Source organism: Suricata suricatta, chromosome 10 (assembly GCF_006229205.1).
Source record: "Suricata suricatta isolate VVHF042 chromosome 10, meerkat_22Aug2017_6uvM2_HiC, whole genome shotgun sequence".
NCBI classification, from domain to species: Eukaryota; Metazoa; Chordata; class Mammalia; order Carnivora; family Herpestidae; genus Suricata; species Suricata suricatta.
The window spans coordinates 91,510,713-91,538,673 of NC_043709.1; the positions used below are offsets into that span (position 1 = coordinate 91,510,713).

At 33.8% G+C, this 27,961-nt stretch overlaps 1 protein-coding gene across 4 annotated transcripts in view; it reads right to left on the reverse strand.

The window, feature by feature from the left end:
* Nucleotides 1–27,961, reverse strand: part of ATF7IP (activating transcription factor 7 interacting protein) — a 117,039-nt gene that overhangs the window by 22,302 nt on the left and 66,776 nt on the right. For all 4 annotated transcript variants that reach the window (XM_029954955.1, XM_029954954.1, XM_029954956.1 and 1 more), the window contains 5 exons: nt 20,865–20,930; nt 9,532–9,608; nt 8,884–8,972; nt 5,594–6,232; nt 1,278–1,342 (listed from right to left, as the gene is read on the reverse strand). In XM_029954955.1, the coding sequence (XP_029810815.1) occupies nt 1,278–1,342; nt 5,594–6,232; nt 8,884–8,972; nt 9,532–9,608; nt 20,865–20,930 (936 nt within the window). The remainder of the gene's footprint in view (nt 1–1,277; nt 1,343–5,593; nt 6,233–8,883; nt 8,973–9,531; nt 9,609–20,864; nt 20,931–27,961) is intronic.

Here is a 27,961-nt window from a genome sequence, read left to right on the forward strand (position 1 = left end):
AATGTAAACTGGTGCAGCTGCTCTGGAAAACAGTGTGGAGGTTCCTCAAGAAACTATCCATAGAACTCCCCTATGACCCAGCAATAGCACTGCTAGGGATTTACCCAAGGGATACAGAAATGCTGATGCATAGGAGCACATGTACCCCAATGTTCATAGCAGCAATATCAACAATACCCAAAACATGGAAAGAGCCTAAATGTCCATCACCTGATGAGTGGATCAAGAAGATGTGGTATATATACACAATGGAGTATTACATGGCAATGAGAAAGAATGACATATGGCCATGTGTAGCAAAGTGGATGGACCTCGAGGGTGTCATGCTAAGCGAAATAAGTCAGGCAGAGAAGGACAGAAACCATATGTTTGCACTCATAGGTCTAACAGGAAAACAGGCGAAACCTAATGGAGGACCAGGGGGAGGGGAAGAGGGAAAGAGAGTTGGGGAGAGAGAGGGATGCAAACCTTGAGAGACTATTGAACGCTGAAAATGAACTCAGGGTTGAAAGGAAAGGGGGAGGGGGGAAAAGCGGTGATGGTGATGGAGGAGGGCACTTATAAGGAAGAGCACTGGGTATTGTATGGAAACCAATTTGACAATAATCTATTAAAATAAAATCCAAAACTAAAAGTTCTTAACAAATCCTTAAAGAATGTAACAGAATCCACTTGCTGCAGAGTATTTATAAGATCTACTTTTCAAAATTTTCTAAATTTCAAATTTATCAAAAATTAGTAAACATGCAAAGACCAGTAAAAGAGAACCCAACTGCGGACAAAAGGTAGTCTACAGAAAATAAGTCCACGTAGAACCAGATGTTGAACTCAGCAGACAAAGGCTTAAAGGCAGCTTTAAAAAATATGTTCAACGAGGGGTCCCTGGGTGGCTCAGCTGCTTGCACTCATAGGTCTAACAGGAAAACAGGCGAAACCTAATGATTTCAGCTCAGGTCATGATCTCAGGGTTGTGAGATCAAGCCCAATGTGGAGCTCTGTGCTGAGCATGGAGCCTGCTTGGGATTCTCTGTCCCTCCCTCTTTGCCCTCCCCCGTCTCTAAAAAGAAAAGTTCAAAGAAATAAAAATACAATATTAATGAAAGCACAAGTAAGCAATCTGAAAAGTAGAAACTGAAATACAAAAACAGAAATTCTAGGTCTGAAAAGTATGGTTACCTTGAAATAATTTTCACTGTGTTAAGTACTGATGGAAATCCATTATCCCTGAGGATTACAATTGAAATTTTACTTTGAAACAGAAGGAAAAAAAATCTTACCTGTGATGTGCTATCAGCTGCTTTCTTATTAACAGAAGCATCTATTGTTTTGTTTGTCTGGTTTTCTGAGGAGTCAAAAAAAAAAAAAGGGCCATTTTTTAACAGTACCCACAAAATGTAAAAGGGTTGGTTGCTTTATATGCAACAATTCATGTAATTTTCTCTGATTATTTTTTCTCTCAACATTTCATATATGTAGATGAACCTTCTCATAGACCACTGCTTTCAGAAGAGCAAATTTACAATGGAGAATCAAATTTCACATACTCAGTTTCCAGAATATTTAATTCTATCCTAGGGAATATCTTTGGAAATAATTTAGGATATGCATAACTTAAATGCCCTAACATCAATCAGTAAATGGTTAAATAAAATATAATTCTTCCATACTATATATCTTTGGGGAAAAAGATTTAATGACATGGCAAAAAACATAATATATTCATTAGCAAAATAGTTACACAATGATTCTGAGAAAATTTTCATGCATAATCTCAGTAGTCCAATCAGATGACTTTGTAAGTCATTTTTCAATTAACTTGTACTGAGTTTGTGATACACATGCATATGTACACACAAAGTTACTTCTAGAACAACAAAGAAAAGAAATCAAGTATGGTTTTCTGCCTCAACTTCTAAAGAGAAGGTATTAAATTTTATCAGAAGTCTTTAGCATCGACTGAGGTGATTATTTAGTTTTTCCTCTTTGGTAATGTGATAAACTTCATTTCCAATGTTGAAATATCCTATCCTTGCTTTCTTTAGGTAATAATGTTCTTGGTTAAAATATGGAATTTCTTTCATTTCAAATCATCAGAACACATATAAAGTAAATCATTTATGCTAAAAAATGAAACAGAACTATGTATTTCATTATATATATAAAACACACACACACACACACACACACACACACACACACACACACCCCTGTATATCAAAAAATTTTGGATACACATTTACCTATTAAAAGAGGGTTTTCCAGGCTAGAGACGTAAACAGGAGGCCCTTATAATTTCTCCCCACCCTATTTGAATTATTTTAGTTTTCTTGGAGAAAGAATATATTAATAAATTCTCCACTTTTTAAAAAATATCTTAAAATTACTTCATTTAAAATGCATCAGCATCTGTTCTGGACAAATTTCAGGTTACTGATCATACGTGGCAGAGTGTTAATATACACTGATGACCTTATAAAACATCGGTGACTTATTACCACAGTTTTTTTTATATATGTTAGAATATATTCATTTGGACTTAGAAGGACTTTATTCACATAATTGTAATAATATTCCTTAATCTATGTTTTTAATTAACATTCCCTGCCCCTTTATTGTAGACTTCTTTGATTCTTAATATAACAGTTTACCATTTCACTTATAATATCTATTTCAGATGACCATAAATCAATCTATCAATAAAACTGGTCAGGGTGAGAAATTAAAAATTGTATCTCAAAATCTTTCTGTCATTTGGGAAACCTCTCTATCTTATTATTCTTAAAAGATACTGTTACTTTTAACCAACATTGTGTTTTTACTGGAGTCATGTAAGTGTTTTTACACGAGTGCCAATTAGTAGTATTCCTTATTGGGTGCTGGATATTTGGTGTATTAAAATGAATTGAATGCAAAACTTTTAAGTCATTTTCACAATACTATCTCTCATCTGAATCTCTGCCAGAGCTTCCTAACTGGTCTTCCTAACTACTTTTTACTCCCCAATAAGCATTCTCCTTATTGCAGCCAGTGTTCATAGATGTCACACTCTTCTGTAAAAATCCTTTAATCCCACTGCCCACAACCTTTCCAGATCTCCCACATCCTCTCACAGAAACCTCATTTCTTAACATTCATCACATTTATAGTAAATTTGTTATTTAACGGCAAGGTTCCCTATTTAATTGTGAGGTTGGTGAGAATGGGAACTATTTTGTACATTGCTGTGTGCCTCCAGGATTTTAGAGTAATTACAGGTAATAAATATGTCATGAATAAATAATATTAATCCTAGCAGTCTCTTAGGATGATTTTTACTATACTATATAAAAGAAAGTACAGACTTAATCTATTAGAGCACATGAACTATAAAATACAAATACATGCATTCTAGTTGGATAACATATGTTCTCATTAATTCAATAATAACCTACATAGGTATAAGACTTAAAAAGTTTTAATAACAGAACTAATTTATTTATCATATTACAAATGCATTAAAGGTTGGCTTCAACCTTCATATTCAGCCAAAATTTGCCATATGGCTTCAGTTTAGGTTTTTGGAAGCCTAAATAGCTAAAAGCCTACTTTAATGTCATTTATGGCACCTCTAAAATTATGCCATGATTAAAAAAAATATCATTTCGTTGGATCTCATTCTAGTTAACACTATGAACAATATGCAAAGAAAGCTTATCATTCATATTTATGGTTAATAACCAATAAGTTACTTTCAAAGGTAGGTAAGCACTCTAAATAGAACTCGAAATGATGATCTCCTTAATAGAATGTATACAATAAAGTACATTAAAATGTGTTAAATATGTTAAAAAATAAATTTTAAGTGTAAGTATAAACATATACATAAGTAGAATGATGTACTAATTAAAAATGATTGTGAAAACTATTAATTTTACATACAAAACAATTATGAACAATCAAGTAATTAAATAAATATAAAACAGACTGACACTTATGACTAGAGTACCTTAGCTAGATAATTTTGGGAAAAATACACCCTGTGTCAACAAATGTCCATAAAAATTTTAAGAAAACAGCATAATTAAATCATAACTCTGATACCTGTTTAAGTGTTTAGGGTATGAGCATTCATGAAACTAAATAATATCTTTTAAGTTATTTATTTCTTTTCAGGCCATGATCTTTCAGGAAAATTTATATATTTAAGAATTTATCTTATTTTGTGACCATGAATTAAAAACAGTGTCACCTTAGGCTCAATCTTTTATAACATGGAAAAATTCCAAAATCACATAAAACAATGTCCATGAGAAATCACCTTTTACCTGACATGTTACAAAATACTAAAGATTAGAGAAAAAATAGAAGTTAAAGAAAAATGAAGCAACCCCTTAAAATCTTGTTCCTGACCTCATTTAAAAAGCAAGCACCTTTCAGTGCTACAAACATGGATTAGAGTGTCTAAAGAATGATGTGGTAGCAGACACGGCTAACAAATATGGTTATTGTACTATCCAAGCATTTACATTGTAAGTGTACTAATAATTTCATTTTTATATAAAATTTCAGATTTCTTTTTGTATTCCAGATGTAAATTTGAATGAAGTTGATATTTAGCTCCAGTCTAATGTTACTTTTGATCAGCCACTCATTTATCCTCTAAAGAGCCTTATGAAATACAATCACTAGTTATATGAGAAAATAAACTTGAAGGGCAAATACATTACTAATGGCTACATGGGAAATTTAAAAAAAAAGGCTTGTACATCTCACTTATGAAAGTAATTTTGTATTTTAGAATCTGTTTCTTATATTTCATGATCACTATATCAATAAGAGAGATATTACAACCATTTCACTATATATATTATGCCTACCCATTTTGCCATTTTACAATACTGAAAATAAATTTGAGACCAGAAATGAAGAATAAGTAAGTTCAATAATTCATACAAATGTGTGCTTTCTAAAGACAAGGAAGATATAGTTTTACAGATTTTAAATATAGGTAAAATCCATTTCTCCTTTTTGCAATTCTGGAAAGTGTACAGACATATACAAACATAATCATATAATATGTCACAGAGGAAAATGGTCACAAACATTTTATAACAAATTAGAGGGAAGAACCTATTTTTAAATTGTTCAAATTTAGAAGATGTGAGTGATGAATGCACAAATGATTTTTCCAAATGGGCAGAAAAGATAATGTGGTTTGTCATATCCTCGTATAAGCATATATTCTGTAAATTAGATACTAAAGTAGTAGTAGTAAACTAAAATAAATTTGTTCTATTCAGATATTCCTGCCAAATACATTATAAAAGAAATTCATAATGCTTGCCTCACTAAAGGATAAATTTCACCCAGTTAAGGAAAAACTACTATAAGCTAAATTTCAAATGCTAACTTTTCATTCAAAATAAACTCTCTCTCAAATACCATCAACATCATTTTTTAGGTAACTAAACACTTACTAAAAATAATCTCCAGGATATTCTATTTACTTTCTTCTTCAAATAAAGATAGCACTTCCACAAACACAAATGTTCAATTATCTAAAGGCCATTAACATGCTTGTATTTCTATAATGAAGCCTATATAGTGAACTTACCAATTCTTGGGGTAGTAGTGCTGCTCTGTTCTGCAGGAGATGAAGTACTAAAAGCAGAAATTGGAATTTTCATCTGTATAGGACCTCGGTTATTTGACGGACTATAGAGTCCCGATGGGCCTACTGTAGGTAAAGAAGTCCTTGTGGCTTGGACAATAGAGTGTGCTGTGGGGACAGCCTGGACAGCAAGTGTTGTTCCTAATGGTGCAGCACTGGCAGGAGAGTTCCTTTGAATACTAGGGCTGGCCACAGAAGGAACATTGTTTGGTTTAGAGGGGTTTGGCAAGGCTGGCAAGGACACTGGATTTTTGGTAAGACCACTCACAGTAGGTGGGCTTTGTACAGAAATGAACTCAACGTTGCCAGATGGTTGGTTGGTCACTAAAGTCCCTGGATGGCTCTGTAGGAGTTGAGGCTGGGAGGATACCGCAACAGGTACATGCAAAATCACCGGTAAAGGCTGTAAAGAGATTGTAGGTTGGGGATTTCCACTAGGCACCTGAGTAGTAGCAACTACCGTAGCTGTGTTGGGTGCAGGAAGGACTGACGTTGCTGTCAAAGAACCCGAAGTCACTGGAGTCTGCAACTTCGGCTGACTACTGACAACTGTGGCAGGAGTGACAAGATTGGTTGAAGATACTATAGAAAGAAAAAAGAAGTCTCAGTTTAAATGTCTGCCTTCATTTATCAGCTAGGATAATACAATACAATACAAATTTAATGCGCTGCAATTGCTATTGTAAAGTCTTTCATAATAAAATTTCTTCAAGATTTAAATTTTGGAAGTCTTTAAACTTAATTTATTTTCAGAGAGAGAGGGCAAGCCAGGGAAGGATAGAGAGAGGGAGAGTGAGAATCCCAAGCAGGATCAGCACAGAGGCTGATGCAGTGAGGCTCAAACTCATGAACCGCAAGATAATGACATAAGCAGAAATCAGGAGTCCAACATTCAACCGACTGAGCCACACAGGCGCCCCTTAATATTGGAAATTCTTAGAGTTAAATTTATAGAAACATTTTTGCATCTATGTTTGGTACACAACTTATGACTAATATGGAAGACTGATATCTCAGTATCAAAACAGTGTCTGAAAATTACTATCATCATATCAGAGTAATTGGTAAAATGACTAAAAAACATTGAACTTTGTGAAGTTGTACAGATTATTTTTTAAACTACACTAAAAACATAAATACCTTATGACAATAACAATATGTAAATTCAAATAGACAATCTAGGAAGAATCATCACAATTAATGAATAAGGTAAGCTTGGTCATGATAGTTTATCATTTGGACTTTCTTCCTTTCTCCATCCCTCCTTTCCTTTCTTTTTTACTCTTTTTTTCTCTTTTTCTTTCTTTCTCTCTGTCTCTCTCTCTTTTCTTAAGTAGGCTCCACATCCAGCGTGGAGCCCAAATCAGGGCTTGAACTCATGACCCTGAGATCAACACTTGAGCTGAGATCAAGAGTTGGATGCTTCAGGGTACCTGGGTGACTCAGTCAATTCAGCTGTGTTGGACTCAGTTGGACCAGTCCAACTTCAGCTCAGGTCATGATCTTGTAGTCTGTGAGTTCAAGCCCCACGTCGGGCTCTGTGCTGATAGCACAGAGCCTAGAGCCTGCTTTGAATTCTGTGTCTCCGTCTCTCTGCTCACCCCTACCACCACTATGCCTGTCTCTCTCTCTCTCTCTCTCTCTCTCTCTCTCTCTCTCTCTCTCTCAAAAATAAATAAACATTTTAACTAACTAACTAACTAACTAACTAACTAAAGATTTGGAGGCTTAACCAACTAGACCCCAACAAAACTTTTCTTGAAAATAAACCCTGGCAGTCAAAGAAAACAACTAATAGTATTTATTGGCAATAATACAATTAGAGTTTTAAAACAAAACTTAGAACTTTGGAAAAACATGTATCTGCCTCTAAGAGCATGACAGCTTCCCAAATTTTCAAAGACATTTCTGAAAAGAATCAATGTGATGTTTCTTTCTTTATTCATTTTTAAAGTTTCTTTTTAATGTTTATTTCTGAAAGAGAGAACATGAGAGGCAGAGGGGCAGAGAGGGAGAGGGAGGGACACAGAATATGAAGCAGGCTCCAGGCTCCGAGCTGTCAGCGCAGAGCTCAATGCAGGGCTCCAATTCATGAACTGTGAGATCATGACCTGAGCCAAAGTGAGACACCTAACTGACTGAGCCACACAGGCGCTCCAGAATCATTATGATTTCTAAAAAGTTTATTGAGAGGTGTCAATAATGGAAGTCTTACATAACTCAGGGGTATTTTCCAAATGACTGATGAATGATATTAGTAAAAGATCCATCCAAGACAGACAAATGGATTTTAAAGAAAAAGTTAGAAAAGTTCATTGGTATGGTTTCACGTTCTACTTTTAACTAGCCCTTAATATTAACTATTTATGTCAAAGAATATCCACAAATCCTCTAAAACGGCTAGCTGTTTTCCAACTGCATATTTGTAGTTTTGAACTTTCTTCAAATACTTCAACCAAACAACAAATTGCAACAGATTGGAGGCAGAGATAGATGGAAGAATCTAGCTATTTTCACTTATCTTCAGTATAAGACAGTTTTAAGTATAAGACAGATTTGTAAAACTGTAAGACAGTAACTCTTCTCACTAATTGCTTTAAGCTTGGAAATAGTTTTTTTTTCATTAAAACGTGTTATTTGTGTTACATGATATAGGTTTTGTTATTATTTTTAAGTGAATAAACCTGTAAAAGTTTGTATTTTAATTTCTACTTCAGTAAATATCAATTAGTATAAGCCACAAAAACAAAGGTTCTTTGGAATTCTCAATAATATTATAAGATTATACAGGGATATGGAAACCAGAAAGTTTGAGAACCATTAGATACTTGAATTTCTATATTTTCTAACATATTTTTAAAAAATATTTATTTAATCTTGAGATAGAGAGACAGACAGACAGACAAAGCAGGAGTGGGGGAGTGGCAGAGAGACAGGGAGATACAGAACTGGAAGCAGGCTCCAGGCTCTGAGCTGTCAACAGTCTGATGCGGGGCTTGAACCCACAAACTGTGAGATCATGACCTCAGCCGAAGTTGGCTGCTTAACCAACTGAGCCACCCAGGCGCCCCTCTAGCATATTTTTTAATAAAACTCTGTACTTATCATTTGATTTTAGATAAACATGCTTAGTTCCGTAGATCATTTCAATCTCAAAAAAAAAAAAAAAAAAGTAAGAACAGAGAACCAAAGCCTTTAATTCCTAAGAAAATTTTGGTGTTTAAAAATATTACCTGTATTCACAGGGGTTGGAAAGGATGGTGGTGCACTCTCACTTACATTCCTTTTGGACTCCAGCATCTGTCTCACTGTGCCTGCATTTCTACAAAAAATACATACACACACATATATATATATATACATACATACATACATACACACACACACATAGTCAATGCAAATGCCATTCAGGAGACATCAATTTATGAACAGAGAAAGTAGTGGTCCATAGGGGGAACAGGTCCAAAGATGGCATACAGACCTCAGCGCGCTAGGAACTATGGCATTAAAGAGGAGTCTTTCTCTTAGATTTAATGTCCTCAACATTTTTACCAAAAAGTCAAATGTATATCCTCGTATCTGTAGACATTAGTTCTTATTACCTCTAGTCAATGCTTTTCTCATTTACTTTAAAGGAATACTATTTAGCACAAGTTAAATCTTAAATGACCAAAGAAAGCCTTATAAGAAATAAATTAGCAAAGCCAGTAGCAACAAATGAACAATTATAGCAGAACAAAACAAAAAACAATCTATTTAATTTAGTGTACCAAACATCTCTACAAAAATAACTAGGAATACATTCCAAAACTTTCTTGTAAAATAAAGAATATCAGAACCATGTTCTATTAAAAATCTGATGAATTATTTACAATTCTCACCTGTATGGCACATTGTTATTATTGCTGTTGACGTCAACTATAGACTTTCCTGGTGATACAGGTGGGTTTGGTGGATTCTGGAGGAAAAAAATACCCAGGTAAAATAAAACCCAATACAAAAGGAATCTTTAAAAATAAAATGTTAACTAGACCAAATGTGTTGAATTATTATGTTGTGCACCTGAAACCAATTTGATATTTAAAAAAACATTGTGCCTTATTAATCTGTTGAAACAACTGCTTATTGTGTGAAAGATTAATATAATAATTCCTATACCACCATTTTTAAGATGAGTAAATAAAATAATGTACAAATTGTTCACATGCTGATTAACATTAATAATATGAATCTAAAGAATAACTAGACATACTCATTCAATAAATACCTAGTGAATGCCTACCATACATAGCAGGCACCAAATAACCAACAGAAACTCAACAAACAAGGTACATATTTATTCTTTGCCAAAAATAAAGGAATACCAGTTAAGTTGTGCCTAAGATCACAAATCGAAATTCTCAAATCAAATTATTTTTGACAGTTATTTTTTAAAAAATATATACTTGTCACTAGGTGAACTGTAACTTCATAAGAAGATGTATCATTTCTAAACTTAAGTATCAACTAATTTCAGCTTTTCTCCCCAAAAAACAGGGAATTCCTATACATGTTAAATAGCATTATTTGGGCCTCCTTTAGTAATGACACTATCAATACTTATTTCCTAAATTAACTCTGCTCAAGACTTAATTAAATATAATAATAAATATTTTAAAAAATGCTTAAGATTACATCAAGTACATGCTACTAATCACTCTTTTCAATCATCAAATCTTTTTTTAAAAATTTATTTAAAATGTTTATTTGAGAGAGAGAGAGAGAGAGAGAGAGAGAGAGAGAGAGAGAGAGAGAGACTGCACAAGCAAGGGAGGAGCAGAGAGGAAAAAGAGAATCCCAAGCAGTCTCTGCACCATCAGTGCAGAGCCCACATGGGGCTGGATCCCATGAACTGTGAGATCATGACCTGAGCCAAAATGAAGAGTTGGACGCTTAACCAACTGAGCCACTCAGGCACCCCTCAATCAACAAATCTTGATGCTTTTTATAGGATAACACAATAATTTTCATTAACAAGTTATGGCATTATATTAGTTTTACGTGTAGAGAAGACAAAAAATAAAATTACAATATATTGCTCTAAAGAGGTTTAAAATCTGTGGACAAAAACATATGAAACAAATAGGAAAACAAATTAAAGTAACCATGTCCTCCCAATTTTAGAAAGTTTTTGAGGAAAATCTTCAAATAGGTCTTTTGAGTAATTAGTACACTTAAAATGGTTAAGATGAAGGCAAAGAACATTTCATGGAGAAAAACAGAAAAAAGAGTAAGCATAATAAATAAATACAACTGGTTTAGAACACAGTATGGTCACTGGATGGAAGTGCTTACCAATGTGGTGACATCAGCAAGACGGTAGAACAGAAAGCCCAACACCCTTCTTCCCTCATGGGATGGACCAAATTTCCTTTGTCAGAATTCCAGAAACCAATCAAGAGGTATACGACCCCAAGCAATAGCGAAGACTCCAAGAGATGCAGTGTAGTGGGTAGGAAAGTCTGTTTCACTTACCTACCATACCCTAAGCCCCCTCCCAACACAGTATGGCACAATCAAAATTCCTCACTTGTGGCTTCTCCCTCAAAAAGGAAAGGAAAGAGAAGAGTGGAACATTCATGCAACATTATGGTTTTTCAGGGGACTGCCTAAGGTACTGGTTTCTGTTTCACCCGACCTTAAAGAAGTGGTACATGTTGGATGTCGGGAGGCCACATGAGAACAAATTAAGCCTATCAGCTTGGTATAGCACCAGAAAAATTGTAGTAGCACAGAGAGCAGGGTTCCAAAACAATGGCTTATAAAGCCAAAACTATAATATGGAAGACAGATGCCAGAGTGGGAGCTCTCAAGTAGAAACAGATAAGACTCTTCAGATAAGATATTACACAAACAACCTCAGTGAAAATGCATCTCTAGAAAAGGTTTGAGAGGTTCCCAGAGTATCAGCCTGAGGTGAATAATAAAGGTCTTTTTCCATATAAATATACTGTGAAAAGACAGGAAAAGATGGCTGTTTTTTCAAATGCCCAAATTTCAACATAAGAGAACTAGGAATAAAGAAACAGGAAAATATGGCCCCACCGAAGAAGTAAATCTCTAGTAACTGACCATAAAGAAATAGGGATCTATGAATTACCCAGTAAAGAATTCAATATAACTGACAAAAAGAGGCGCAATGAAGTAAAAGAGAACAGATAAAAAACTAAACAAAATTAGAAAAGTGATGCATGAAGAAAAAAATATTAACAAAGAAACAGAAACTCTAAAACAGAACCCAAAGAAATTCTAGATCTGAAGAATAACTGAAATGAAAAATTCACTACAGGGCATCAAAACCAGACTGTACTAAGCAGAAAAAAGATTTTGTGAACTTGAAGACAAGTCATTTGAAATTATCGAGTTATAGGAGCCAAAAGAAAAAGGAAGGATAAAACGGAAGAGAGCCCAAAGGATTTACGAAAAAACACTGAAAGGACCAATACACTAATATGGGCATCTAAGGATAAGAATCTAAGAGAGAAAAAATGAGCAGAAAGTCTTTTTCAATAATTGCCAAAAACTCCCTAAATTTGAGGGGGGGGGGGGACTGATAATACAAATTCAAGAAGCTCAGGAACCTCCAACTAGAATAACTCAAAGAGATCTATACTGAAAAACATAGTCGAGGTGTCAAAAGTCACAAATAAAGAATTCCAAAAGTAACAAGAGAAAAGCAACCCATTGGGGCCCCTGAGTGGCTCAGTCGGTTGAGCGTCCAACTTCGGCTCAGGTCATGATCTCACAGTTCATGGGTTCAAGCCCCGCGTCAGGCTCTGTGCTGACTGCTAGCTTAGAGCCTGGAGCCTGCTTCAGATTCTGTGTCTCCCTGTCTCTCTGATCCTCCCCGGATTGCACTGTCTCTCTCTCAAAAATAAATAAAAAGCATTAAAAAAAAGTTTTGGAAAAGCAACCCATCACATTCAAGGTAGCTCCCAAAAGATTATCAGAAGTTTTTTCAGCAGACGCCTAAAATGCCAAAAGGGAGTGCAATGATATATTCAAAAGGCTGAAAGAAAAAACTACCAAGCAAGAATACTATATCACGTAAAACTTTCATTCAAAAATTAAGGCAAAATTAAGACATTCATAGATAAATAAAAAGCGAGGGAAATTTATGACCATTAGCTATATAATACAATACAAAAAATGCTTATAGGAGTCTTTCAAGTGGAAATGAAAAGACATTAAATAGCAACTAGAACACATACATAAGAGATGAAGAGATGAAATTCTCTGGTAAAGGTAAATCCACAAATACAGAATCCTGCATTACTATAAAGCTGGTACATTAAATCACTATTAATTCTTGTATGGAATTTAAGCACAAAAATAACAGTACATTTTTGTTAAAGGATACACAATATAAAAAGATATAATAAAACCAATAACAAAACTGTGGGGGTAAGATAAAAAGACTAGAGTTCTTAAATGTGATGGAAGTTAAGTTGTTACCAGTTTATAATGGTCTATGTAACCGCCATGGTAACCATAGATAAAATGCCTATAGAAGATACACAAAAGGGAATGAGAAAGAAATTAAAGACTGCCACTATAAAAATAAATAAATAAGCAAAACACACAGAAGGTAAGCAAGCAAGAAAAAAAAAGAGACAAAATAGCTCCAAGACAAATAAGTAATAATTAACAAAATACTAATTAAGTTCCTCCCTATAGAAATTACTTTAAATCCCAATGGATTAAATTCTCCACAGAAAGACATACATTGGCTTAATGGATAAAAAGCAAGAGCCCGCTATATGCTGTTAAAAAATAAATTCACTTTAGATCTAAATGCCGAAAGTAAAAGAATGGGTATTCCATTCAAATGATAACCAAAAGAGAGAAGGGGTCGTGACAATACTTAAAGACAAAAGAGAGCTTTTAGAGTAAAAAAACTGTCACAAGTGACAAAAAGGACATGATAAAGGCATCAACTGATCAGATAACAATATTAATAAATATATATGCACATAACATCATGGCTTCCAAATGACATAAAAATGGACAGAACTGAAAACTAGATAGAAACAATAGTGAGAGTCTTCAGTACATCATTCTATATAATGGAGAGATGATCAGGAGAAAATTCAGTAAGGAAATAGCAAAACTGAATATCACAGACCAAATGGACCAGACATTTGTAGAAATTTTCACCCAATGGCAGAAAAATCCAAAATTTTCTCAAGAATATTCTCAGAGTATTCTCCAGAATATATCATATATTAGGTCATAAAATGAGCCTCAACAAATTTATAAATAGGAAAATCATACAAAATATCTTTTCTAACTACAATGGGAAACAAATTTATAAATAGGAAAATCATACAAAATATCTTTTCTAACTACAATGGGAAATCAACAGTAGAAGAAAAATGGAAGTTACAAATATGTGGAAATTAAAACACACTTAAAACTCTGATAGGTGCATCTGAGTGGCTCAGTTGGTTGAGTGCCAACGTTGGCTCAGGTCACGATCTCACAGTTCATGAGTTTGAGCCCCGTGCAGGGCTCCGTGCTGACAGCTCAGAGTCTGCAGCCTGCTTTGGATCTGTGTCTCCCTTGCTCTCTGCCCTTCTGCTCTCTGTCTCCATCTCTCTTTCAAAAAATAAAATAAAAAACATTAAAAATCTTTTTAATCTAATAAATAAGAGAAGATATCATAGATATTAGAAAATATCTTGAAGCAAATAAAAACAAAAATACAACATGCCTAATTTATGGAAACTTTATGCATGAGATTTAGCACTAAGACGAAAATTTAGGGCTACCTGGCTAGCTCAGTTAAGTGTCTGACTCTTGGTTTTGGCTCAGGTCATGATCTCAAAGTTTTGTGAGTTTGAGCCCCACATTGGGCTGTGTTGACGCTCGGACCCTGCTTCCCCATCTCTCTGTCCCTACCCCTCCTGCACTACCTCTATGTCCCTCAAAATAAATAAACAAACATACAAAAAAGTAAAATTTATAGTGGTAAATGCTTTCATTAAAAAGAAGAAAGACCAAGACTCCTGGGTGGCTCATCAGGAAGGTATCTGATTTTTGATTTCAGCTCAGGTCATAATCTCATTGTTTGAGAGTTTGAGCCCCACAGAGTTCCATGCTAACAGTGCAGTGCCTGCCTGGGATTCTCTTTCTCCCTGTCTCTGTCTGTCCCTCCCCTACTTGTGCTCACATACTCTCTCAAAAAATAAACAAATAAATAAAAGAAAAATCTAAAAAAAAAAAAAAGACCTCAAATGAACAACCTAACTTTATTTATATTTCAAAGAACTACAGAAAGAAAAACAAACTAAACTCAGAAGGAAGGAAATAATAATGATTACAGCAGAAAAAAAATGAAACAGAAAACACAAAGCCAATAGTAAAAAAATCAACTAAGAATTAGCATTTTAAAGGCTCAACAAATTGGCAAAAACTTTACCTAGATTATCTATGAAAAAATAAAGAAGACATAAATAAAATCATAAATGAAAGAGAAGATAGTATAACTGATGTCACAGAATAAAAAAGGATCATAAAAGACTACTAGGCACAATTATATGGCAATAAATTGGATAATCTAGAAGAAATGGATAACTTCCTGGAAATATACAACCAAGACTGAATCAAGAAGAAATTAAACTACTGAATAAGACCTGAATAAGAAACCAGACTGAATCAATAATCAAAAACCTTCTAATAACAAAATATATCAAGGACTAGATGGCTTCAATGGAAAACTCTACCAGACATTTAAGTAAGAATTAACAGCAGTCTTCTTCAACTCTTCCAAAGAACTGAAAAGGAGGGAAAACTTCCAAATCCAGGCCAGCATATCCTGATAGTACAGTCAAAGATACAACAATAAAGGAAAACTATTGCCTAATATTGCTGATGAACATAGATGTAATTATCTTCAACAAAATATTAACAAACCAAATTTACCAGCACATTAAAAGAATTATATAATATGACGAGGTGAGATTTATCCTTGGAATGCAAAGACAGCTTGACACATGAAAATCAATGCATAAATACATCAATCAAAACCACATTAACAAAATGAAGGAGTAAAAAACTACATGATCTTCTCAATTGCTCAGAATAAGCATTTCATAAAATTCAACACCCTTTCAGAAAAAAAACAAAAACAAAAAAAACTCAACAAGATAGGAATGGCAGGAAACTACCTCAACCTAAAAATACTATATGTCAAAAGTCCATAGCTAACATCATGTTCAACAGTCAATAAATTAAAACTGTTCCTCTAAGATCAAGAATAAGGTGAAGTTGCCCACTCTCATCAACTTCAGCATGGTACTAGAAAAATCTCACCAGAGCAGAAAAGGAAATAAAAGGCAGAAATACTAGAAAGGAAGAAATGAGGTTGTTTGCAGATGACATGATCTTATAATCAGAAAACCCTAAAGGGTCCACAAAAAAAAGTTTGAATAAAGGAATTCAGCAATGCTGCAGGATTAAAAAAAAAAAAAAAAAAATCAAGCAAAATCAATCATACTTCTAAATACTAACAATGAACAATCTGAGAAAGAAATGAAGAAAATAATCCCATTACAATATCATCAAAGAGAATAAAATATGTAGAAGCAAATTTAACCAGAAAGGAAATGAAAACTACAAAACACTATTGATTAAAATAAAAGACACAAATGGAGACCTCCTGTGTTCATGGACTGGAACACTTACTATTGCTAAAATGCCCATACTACCCAAAGTGATCAAAAGTTTCATGCAATCTCTATCAAAATCCAACGTCATTTTTTTGCAGAAATAGAAAAAAAGCATACTAAAATCCATATGGAATCTCAAGAGACCCTGAATCGCCAATACAGTCCTGGAAGATAAGAACAAAGTTGGAGGCTTCATACTTCTTAATTCAAAACACGTTACAAAGCTATAGTAATCAAAACAGTGTGTTAATAGTATAAAGACAGACACATGGGGCAACAGAATAGAATAAACATCCCAGAAATAAATTCTTACATATATGGTCAAGTGATTTTCAACAAGGATGCCAAGGCTACACAATGGAGAAAAGACAGTCTTTCAACAAATGGTATGAAAATTCAATATTCAAATACAAAAGAATGAAGCTGGACCATTACACCAACATATAAAACTTAATTCAAAATAAATCAAAAACCTAAATGGAAGACCAAAACTAAAAATTTCTATAAGAAAACATAGTGAGAAAGCTTTATGACATCAAATTTTGCAATGATTTCTTGGATATAGCATGAAAAGCACAGGCAACAACAACAAAAAAAGCAAAACAAAGGAGGTTAAATGGAACTTAAAATCTTTTGCACATCAAGGGAAATAATTAACAGAGTAAAAATGAAACCTGCGGAACAGGAGAAAATAACTGCTAGTAATATATCTGATGTAAGGGGTTAATATCCAGAACAAGTAAAGAAGTCCTACAACTTAATTTAAAAAACAAGCAACCTAATTAAAAAATAGGCAAAGGACCTGAACAAACACTTTTCGAAAGACATGCAAAATGGACTGCAAGCATATGAAAAGATGCTCAACATCACTAATTATTAGAGAAATGCAAATCAAAACCACAATGAAATGCCACCTCCCATCCATTAGGATGGTCACTATCACAAAACAAAAATAACAAGTGTTAGTAAGAATGCAGAGAAATCGGAACCCTGTTCCCTGCTTGTAAGAATGAAAAATGGGATGGTCTCTTTTATTAAAAAGTATGGAGGCTCCTCAAAAAACTAAAATCAAAATTACTATTTCACTTTTGGGTAGAAATCCAAAAGACTTGAAACAAGGGTCCTGACGAGGTATCTGCAAACAAGTGATCATTGTAGCATTATTCACAAAAGAACCAGGAGATGAAAATGGCCTAATATCCATCAATTAATGAATGGATAATGAAAATATGGGATACACTGTATACATATTATGAAATATTATTTAGCCTTTAAAAAGGAAATCTTGTCACGTGTTACAATACAGATGAGCCAGTCAAAACAAAACAAAAAAAACCCAAATACTATATATAATTTCATTTAAGAGGTATCTAGAGTAGTCAAATCATGGAAACAAAAAGTATCCAAATGCTGAAGGAAGGGAAAATTGGAGTTGTTGTTCTATAGTATGGAGTTTCCGTTTTGCACGAAGAAAAATGTCTAAAGATCTATTATGCAATGATGCTATTAATATAGTTAACACTACTTAACTATAAAGTTAAAAATGATATATTTTGTTACGTGTTTGCAGCACAATTTTAAAAAACAAAAAAATTTTTAAATAAAAATTTAAATATAGAATTTAGATTTAATCTTAAGTTTTACTGAATCAATTACATCACTGATTTTCACAGATAAAGGATGAGAAATATCTTTACATTTCTTTTTATAGTAAGAACTAGAAAAGATATGTTAGAGATAGCAGTTGTAAGGGAGATCACAACACAGATTAGATTATAAATGTGGACTTAATAGTAAACTGCTTATGAGGTTTTTCTGCTTTTAAAAACTAAAACAGAAAATATTTTAAGACAAACCGGCATGGTGTGGTTTGTTTATAACTCCATATTAGAGGACCAATGAGCAAATCTAAATAGAAGAAAAGCATTTAAAGTATTGCTGTTTCTTTATTTATTTTAGTAAGGGGGAACTAAGTTCTAAACTTTCATTCTGTATCTCACCTGTTATCAAATTCTAGTATGACACAGATACCATACTGGATACCATAGTTCAAGGGAATTAGGACATGAAAGAACAAATTCATGAGATTTCTAGAAATTGATCTTACAAGAAAAAATATTAACAAGAATAGGTAGAAAGATGTCCCAGTTTTGGCATATAAAACTGGCCTTACCCAAAAGCTAATTAAGGAAGGAAAAAACTTCGAAAGTTTGAAGACCACCTCAATACTTTTCTTCAAGTACCACATGCTTTAACTGTTCAAACTAATCTTTTCCAATCCTGAAGAATTATATAGTATTTGTCATTTCCATTATACTTATAGCTCTCCATAACAAACCTCTCAGGAACTATAATAATTTTGTCTTTATTCCTTAAAGTTTGTGACTGCCTATAGCCTTTCAACAAATAAACAAAAATAACTAGAAAATAATTCTGAAGACAAATTAGACATACACAAATACTGGAAAAGTATACAGTGGCCAGTATGCTGCCTAGATCAGACACAAGGATAAATGGGGAAAGGGGGAAATTCACACTGTATAAAAACAAAGGAAAAATTACAAAGTCCTTTGTTTGGGTCAAGCATAGCAAATAAAAAAGGTTAAATACGTGGTGCATTGGTGGCTCAATCGGTTAAGCATCTGACTTTAGCTCAGATCATGATCTCATGGTCTATGGGTCTGAGCCCCACACTGGGCTCTGTGCTGACAGCTCGGAGCCAGAGGCCTGTTTCAGATTCTGTGTGTGTGTGTGTCTCTCTCTGTCCCTGCCACACTTATTCTCTCTCTCTCTCTCTCTCTCTCTCTCTCTCTCTCTCTCTCTCTCTCTCTCTCTCTCCCTCTCTCAAAAATAAATAAACATTAAAAAACTTGTTTTAAAGGCTAAAAAAAAGGTTTATATCAAATTTCTAATATAAGAAACCAAATAATTCAATTTTTATTATTATGACAAAAAAAAACAAAGCTGAGAAAATTGAGTTCAGAATCCAAGAATTAATTATATAATTAAAGAAGCTATAGTAAAAAAAAAAGTTGGGGGTATGTTCAAAGGAGGGTTTGATAAGATTAGTCTGTGTAGAAGAAAGATAAAAACTATCAGTTGCTCAAGAAAAATAGAGGAACCAGAACTGAAAAAGTTAGGTAAAAAGAATATAGAGATGAAGACCAGATTAGTAGTTACCAGGGGACAGGAGTGGGTGGGTATGGGAAATGAGATAGGCTAAAACTATAAAATGGCAGGATGAGGAAGCCCCTTCCTGGTGATTGGACAGTTCTAGATCATGACTACGGAGGGGGTTACAGAATTCTGTACACGGGATCGAACTGCACATGCAAGTACATGCACACACACACATACATACATACAATGAATTCATGGAAAAACTGGTCTACATTTTGTAGAAGTGATTAAGGTCTACAGACTACTTAACAGAATTGTACCAATATCTCGGATTTGGTATTGCACAGCAGTTATACATGGTTTCACCACTGTGGGAAGCTACGTGAAAAGTTCACAGGAGTCTAGGTAGTATTGTTACAACTTCTTGTGATTCTAGAATTATTTCAAAATGGTTTTACTTACAGTCACATAAAGGAGATATGAAAATGAATGAAAACAGGAAAATCCTACAGTAATAATTACTACTGAAATAACCGTTATTGGCAATTGGTAAGTGCCAGACAGTGGAGCCTTCCAGACAAAGAAATGTTAACTTGTCCAAATAGAAAAAAAGTCAAGAGGAAAATAAAGAAATTAAACTAAAAACTATAATACAATATACAGTGCTTTATTAAAAATACGTATTACAGGGGTGTCTTGGTGGCTCAGTTAGTTGTTTAAGCATCCAACTCTTGCTTTTGGCTCAGGTCATAATCTCACGGGTTCGTGAGATTGCATCCCACGTCAGGCTCAAAGCTGACAGCATGAAGCCTGCTTGGGATTTCCTCTCTCCCTCTCTCTCTCTGTCCCCCCCTTGCTCATGCTCTCTCTTTCTCTCTCAAAATAAATAGTACTACAGAATAACTAAGGAAATAACAAAAAGCACAAGGTAGACATTACACTGGGATTTTATGTTACGCTATGATCTTTACAGTTAACTATATGGGGGGAAGCAAAGAAGAGAAGAGGGCTACTCCAGGCAATGGAACACTAACATACCTTGGAGGAAATAAGAGACAAAAATAGGACCCTGGCAAGAACGTAAAAAGAAAGAAACATGGTAAGATAAATCCCAAAAACAAAACTTTAAAAATGAAACAGAAACATAACTTCAAGAATACTATAAAATAGGTATGTGTTGACATAAGAAAACAGTAATTAAGGATTAGAAAAGGGTTAATAATTAGAGTTGCAGCTCAAGAAAAAACACATAGGAAATAGAAAGTAGGAAAGCAAATTTCAGACCTGTAATAAAGGAAGAAGTTCATCCCAGCTCACCACTTCCTACGATTATCAGAGTACCAGTTAGAGCTCAATATTAATTATACAAGAATAGAAATTCTTACTTCTTGTCTTTTCTTAAGATCTTCTTTGGCTGCTCCAAAGCGTTTGGTTAACCTTGCTACCTTGGCCTAAAAAGAAAGCAAAAATGAAAAAAAAGTCAAGTAACATTATGGTATCAAAAAGGAAATCATGCATACATAACAAGAAACTCATTAATAAAAGGAATGCCAAAGATAACTAATAGCAAAGAAAATAAGGCAAGCTGAGTATAAAATATATTAATTGGAAAATACAGAAAATAATTTTAGAAGATTAGCTGTTTTCCTCCTAGAACTCACAAACCAGTACATTTCTAAATATGCATAACTGTGCAGATATTTTTGCTACTTTTAATATGTTGTGACCACATAATTTTCTATATTAATTAATGAGAATTCTATATTAACACACTTGTAAGTCATAAAAGACCCAATGCCAATACTGCTTGTGGATATATGTATAATATATTGAATCATTTTTTATATACTCTTGTTTCCCAGTGTGAATGTTCAATGTTTCTCAATGCACTGCTATAGTCAAATAACAATGCAATTAACAATTTTGTTCTTTCAGATTATTTCCTTATGTAGTACTCACACAGGTGTAACTTCTTAGACAAAATAGCTCTTATCTAAATGATTATTCTTATATCAATGATAATTTATGTCTAAATTATCAAATAATTGTCAAATGTCTAAATGATAATTTCTTTTTCAGAAACACTTAATTTCATATTGTTAATTTAAAATAACCTACTAAAAACATTATCTTGCTATTAACATTTCAATGAAACTACTTTAGTAAATCACTTGTACTGTTTATATAAACTGCCTGATCACATATTTTGCCCAAATACATGTTCATAGAAAATTTAAGAAAACAGAAATGAATAAACAGAAAAAATATTCACCACATGAATATTTTGTATTTCAGTCTTTTACGAAGCTATAGATGTGATACTCAACTGTTTTTGTTGCTATTAACTGCTATTTCATGTTAAATATACTTTCAAGAAATTTAAACTAAACTTGAGTGTGTTCATGAGGCCTGCCTAAGGAAGAACTCCTCCAGAAAAAATTTTTTTATCCAATATAAACATTTCATAAAAAGAAAATCGTATTATATACTTTCAAAGTTTCTTTCAGAAAGTATTCACTTCTGAAGGAGACTGCAAATGTTAACAAAGTATTTAAGTCCATTGACAGAGCCTAGGCAATCACTTAGGACTCTGAAGATGAAGATTTCCTCAGGACTTAAATATTTATACATGTTTTTAACACCCAAATACATACAGCATAATTTTATATTCTTAATATGAATTTACCTTTCTATGGCTAAAATATTTCAACTAACTTATTCAAGAAATATATATGGGAAAGTGTTTTCTGTCTCAATTTATACAAGAATGTCATTCTTCAATCTATCTGGTGGATATTCTATAAATTGCATACATTATATGGTATTATACTAGTTTTACCTAAACTGTCATTTTGGTATATATATGGGGAAATGTCTAGAAGTAATAAATACCAAAGTTTAAAGTGATTACTTCTAGAGGCTAGTATTAGCATGCAGTGAGGGAGAATGTAAAGAGAAGGACCTCAGGGTGCCTGGGTGGCTCAGTAGGTTAAGCACCTAGGTCAGCTCAGGTCATGATCAGTTCATGGGTTCGAGCCCCACATTGGGCTCTGTGTTGACAGCTCAGAGCCTGGAGCCTCCCTCTCTCTCTACCCCTCTTCTGCTCACATTCTGTCTCTCTTGCTCTCAAAAAAAAATAAATAAATAAATAAATAAATAAATAAATAAATAAAGAGAAGGGCCTCACTGTCACATCATATATATCTGGAGTGCTTAATTACTTTTTTAAAATAATTTTATCAAGGCACCTGAGTGGCTCAGTCGGTTAAGCACCCAACTCACGATTTCAGCTTAGGTCATGAGCGCACAGTTTATAAGACTGAACCCCACGTCAGGCTTCATACTGACAATGCAGAACCTCCTTGGGATTCTCTCTCTCCCTCTTTCTCTGCCCCTCTCTCACTTTCAAAACAAATAAATGTTGAAAAAATAAAAACAAATAAAAGAATTTTATCACTTAAAAATTAAACTATTAGAGAAATAAAATTAAAATCTGGACACTGACTCAATGTCTCTGTCATTTAATATTATAAAAAAAAGAAATCAAAGACCAGCCTTTTTGCTGTATTTTAATCTAGGAAACTGTACAACATTTAAAAATTATACTTCAAAATATCTGCCATAATGATAGATTAGGACTCTATCTTGGCAAGTATTATGTGAAATTTTCAAAAAACTATACAAACAAGTCATTTTTTTAGTCCAGGAAAGTCATATGCTATTACTATGTCTTTTACTACTTTTATTTTGCTCTTGATTTTTTTTTAGGTCAATCTATCATTTCTTATATAATGGCATAAGGGTAGGTGTAAATATAAGTAACATAAATTGGTAAGATTCAGACACATTGACCCTTATTTAGCACACTAGGCAAACTAGGGATCTCCTTGCTTATGTACCAAGGAACCTCTTATGAAATAATTGAGAAAGGACTTAATCATGTATCAAGTCTCACTTAACAAAATATTAGCACCCAAAAAGGCTGGTGAATAAACAGACACATATACCCATTATTCAAAACCATCTCTTGAATTAGGCAGCCACAGATTTATTTGTTGTGGCAGGGACAGGATAGTGACCAAAAGAAAATAAAAAAGCTATTTTCAGTTAAAACTACTTAAAATGGCATTTTATAAATCATAACCAATGGAATATTATATTCCAAGGTGTGTTGATGGCTTTTCCATTTCTATGAAAAAATCCACTTGAAATTTGAGTATTCTGAATCTGTACAATCAGTAATTTGAAAAGAACCAAGTCTTCCTGTCTAGGAACATGGTATATCACTGTTGATTCAGGTTTTCTTTTTCTGTCCTTTCACTTCATAATGGTCTTAAAATTCTTTTTGGTTTATTCTTAAGTACTGATTTATTTTTAAATATCTACCATATATGAAATCTTTTTCTCCTATTTTCTCATTGATTGTTTTTCTATAGAAAAACTACTAGACTGTTTTTCTTCAACCAGGTAATTTCTAAATTTCCTACTTTTTCAATAGTTTGCCAAGTTAATTCTATTGAGTTCCCAATCACTAATCTTATTTTTCCTGTCATTATGTATTACCCAGACTGCCACCAAAACTCTATTTAGTAGTACAGATTATAGGCATCTTCGTCCTAGTCTCAACTTCAGTGGAAATATTTCCACAAACCACTATTAAATATGATACTGATTATAACTTTAATGGAGTTCCTTATACTTTTAGGCTTTTTACTTCCTTCCTAAGTAAAATAAATGGACTGCATAGGTATAAAGTTGTGAAAGGGCACCTGGGTGGCTCAGGTTATGATCTCACACTTTGTGAGTTTGAGCCCCATGTGCTGTGCTGTACTTTGCGGACAGCTCAGAGCCTGGAGCGTGCTTGGATTCTGTGTCTCCCTCTGTCTGCCCCTCCCCCACTTGCAGTGTCACTGTCACTGTCTCCCTCTCCCTCTCTCTAAACATTAAAAAAAATTTTTTAAGTTGTGTATAATAATGTTCTCTTAAACAATGTCCTTTGTGTATTTGTCTCATTTTTTAATCCTTACGCAGTCTATTTATACTCATCATTTAAGGTCAAAAATTAGCCTGCTTTTAAGTTGTCTACAAAGAATAAGCTTTTGTCTTCATTGCTCAATACTCAAAAAGGGTTTTTTGCCATTTTATTCATTTACTGGCTCATTCTTCCTTCTTGGGGTTTAGTTTTAATTGTTGTTTTTTCCTAGCATAGGACAATACATAATACTCTCTTATTTTCCTGTTTAAAAGTAAAGAGTTTAAAGTTATAAATTTCCCTTTGAAGACTACTGTGGCTTTAATTTTTAGGTTTTGATATTCAGTGCTTTCATTACAGTTGTGATCTAAAGAGTGGAGAATTTCCATTTTTACTGCCTTTGGCAATTCTCTAGAAGTATGTTTTGGGGAGAGTTATGATCCGGGAGGAGTAAAAAAGCTAAATATTTGCTGATTATTTCTACTTTTATTACCCAGTTGCTATTGAATCGAGAGCAAATGACAAATATCTGCATTCTAAGACTTTCTTAGAAGTTACTATAGTTCTAATCTTGACAGTGCATCAAAGATATATAAATCTAAAAATTAAACATCCTTTTACTTAAAAGTAATTAAATTCATGGACATAATTGGTGAGATTTATACTATACAATTTGACATCTCTGAAAAAGTGAAAATACATAAAACTTTTTCACAATTCAGAAAACAACCAATCCCTAAAGCAATATAGAAAATTATTACATAACTTATTCTCCAGATATTTTATGAGTTGAAATTTATTTTCAGCTTATAAAACATGTGTACTACATAGAAAAGGAAGTTATCATTTTTAAAACAGGAATTAATAAAAATATGTGGACAAAAGTATCACAGCAAAATATGTATAGAGTCATAAAAATGATTTTAAATAATCTCAATCTAGCCCACTTTAAAAATATATTACAATAACAACTAATATGAAAATCAATAAAAATCTACTTTCCTGTATCTACAAATTTATACCTTAAAGATTTTAGCAGAAAAGAGAACTTAATGAACTTTTCTCTAGAAGTAAAGTCTACATGACTTAATTCTGTCCCATCCCCAAATTTTCCAATGTATAATAAATTTTTACACTATGGCAAAAGGATCATGAATCCCTCAAAAGTCTTATTATTTTAATAACTGTTCTGCTGCAAAACAACAAAGCACTAATACAAAAATTAGTAATTATTCCTTATAGCCAAATATCTAAACGCAATCAGATTCTGTTTTCAAATGTATTTTAACTTTTAACTTAATTTAATTTTTTTAATGTTTATTTTTTGAGAGAAAGAGAGCATGCGCACACAAGCGGGGGGTGGGGGGGGACAGAGGATCTGAAGAGAGCTCTGTGCTGACAGCAGAGTTTAATGCAGGGCTAGAACTCAGGAGCCATGAGTTTGGATGCTCAACCAACTGAGCCACACAGGCTCCCCTTAACTTTGAATTTTATAAAACTCATTAAGATTTTTCACAGATTGAGTCAGATATAATAAATGAATATATACATATGCAAATGAGGAAGATGCACTCATCAATTGCTATGGAATGAAATATAGAATATACATACACATGGTAGGATTTTCAAAAAGTTAATGGTTAACTATATATTTTAAAAAGTAAATAATTTAGCAAAGTATATAATCATTTGCTAAAATAAGTGACATATAAGTTTTGAACACTGGAGACCTCAAAAGTAGTAATAATAAAAATACTGGAACAGAGTAACAGCACCGAAAATAGCAGAGTAGGGAACTTCAGGGTGCAGTTCCTTCCCAAAATCAACTAATGAGCTGACAAATATTGTTAGAATCAACTTTTACACAACTCTGGAATCTATTCGAAACTTAAAACAGCCAGAGGAAACCTTAGGGAAGAATAAAGCTGCTGCTTTGCAGTAAGAAACCACTGTAGTCTTTTAAATTTTCCATTCACCATTCCCCATACCCAGATCAGCAATAAACCATGAAGATGACAGCCTGAATGCGCGATACAACTTGACAGTGCCACAGAAAGGGTACAGACCCTGTAGGAACTGGCAACTCCCCTGAGGACCGGCATAAAGGTAGCATGGCCTTTGTTTCCCTCAACTCTGCGGAACACCCAAGGCTGGGGTACCAAACCAGATAGCTTTTCCCCAAAAGATTTAAAGACACAGTTATTGGCACAGCAGACTGTGGCAAAGGACACCAATATGGACAAGCACAAAATAGAAAAGCCTAGGAAGGGAAACTTTAGGAAAGGTAAAACCCGGCAAAAATGGGACTTTAAAAGCTCATGCTCACATCAGGGATTTCAGAAGACTATGCAAATGCCCAGAGAAAGAAAAGCATGCTCAGAATGGCCTGAAAAGAGCCTAAGCTTTCACTTATACAAGCAGTAAGTGAAGGATAAGGCAAGTTGGATAAGGCAAGTTGTAAATGGCCTGGTTAAGCATTGAAGGAGTGCACCAGCAAAGAGGTAATATGCAAAGATAGGGAAGGTACTTTTCATTCCTTCTTCCATTTTCCCTTTTTATGCTCTAAGCATTTAAGGTAACTGTACAAACAACCTGACTGCTAAGCTAATGAAACACAGACTTCAGTAGCCATATACAACAAAGAATATATACTTTCAAAAAACAGTCTGTTAAAGTCATCAAACCAATAAACAACAAAACATAACAAGCAGCATCTACAAACTCAGGGTAGTGGGGAAAAAATCTGATTCCCAGAATTGCCACACTCTGAAATTCAAAATACTTAGTTGTCAATAAAAACAAAAAATTAGAATGCATTCTAAGAAACAACAAAAAAGAAAGTATGGGCTATTCACAGAAAGAAAATAATTAATAGAAAGGTAACTCAGGTTACTGGACATACTAGACAAAGACTTTAAAATAAATGGTTTAAAATCTGTTCAAAGAGCTAAAAGAAACTTTAAGAAAACATATGAGAAACAGGAAAACAATGTCTCCCCAATCAGAATATCAAAGATACAGAAACTGTGTAAAGAAAACATACAGAGGAGAGGAGTTAAGATGGCAGAATAGCAGGAGGATCTTGTCTGATCCCTCAAACACGGCTGGATAATTTTCAAATGATACTGACCACCCAGGGAAACAATCTGAAGATGGAGAGAACAAACTGAAAAACTGGAGGGAGAAAAGAGGCCACATCATGGAAGGTAGAAGGGGTGGAGATGTGATTTGGGGGAGAAAAGAATTGCAGGTGCTGCGGAGTAGATGGAGCCCTGATCAGAGAGAGAGGAAAAAGGGAAAAAGAGAAAGACAGGGAGCAGGGGAAGAGACTGAGAGAGTGGAGAGGGAGGGGGGGGAGGGAGAGGGAGGGAGAGAGAGAGAGAGAGAGAGAGAGATAAAGCAGCATGCAGGGGATTAGAAAAGAAAAACACTTCCCCAAAACTACTGACAGGGAAAATGAGTGGGAGCTGATTACCACAAGTTTTTAGAAGCAGTGGAGCTGAAAGCCTG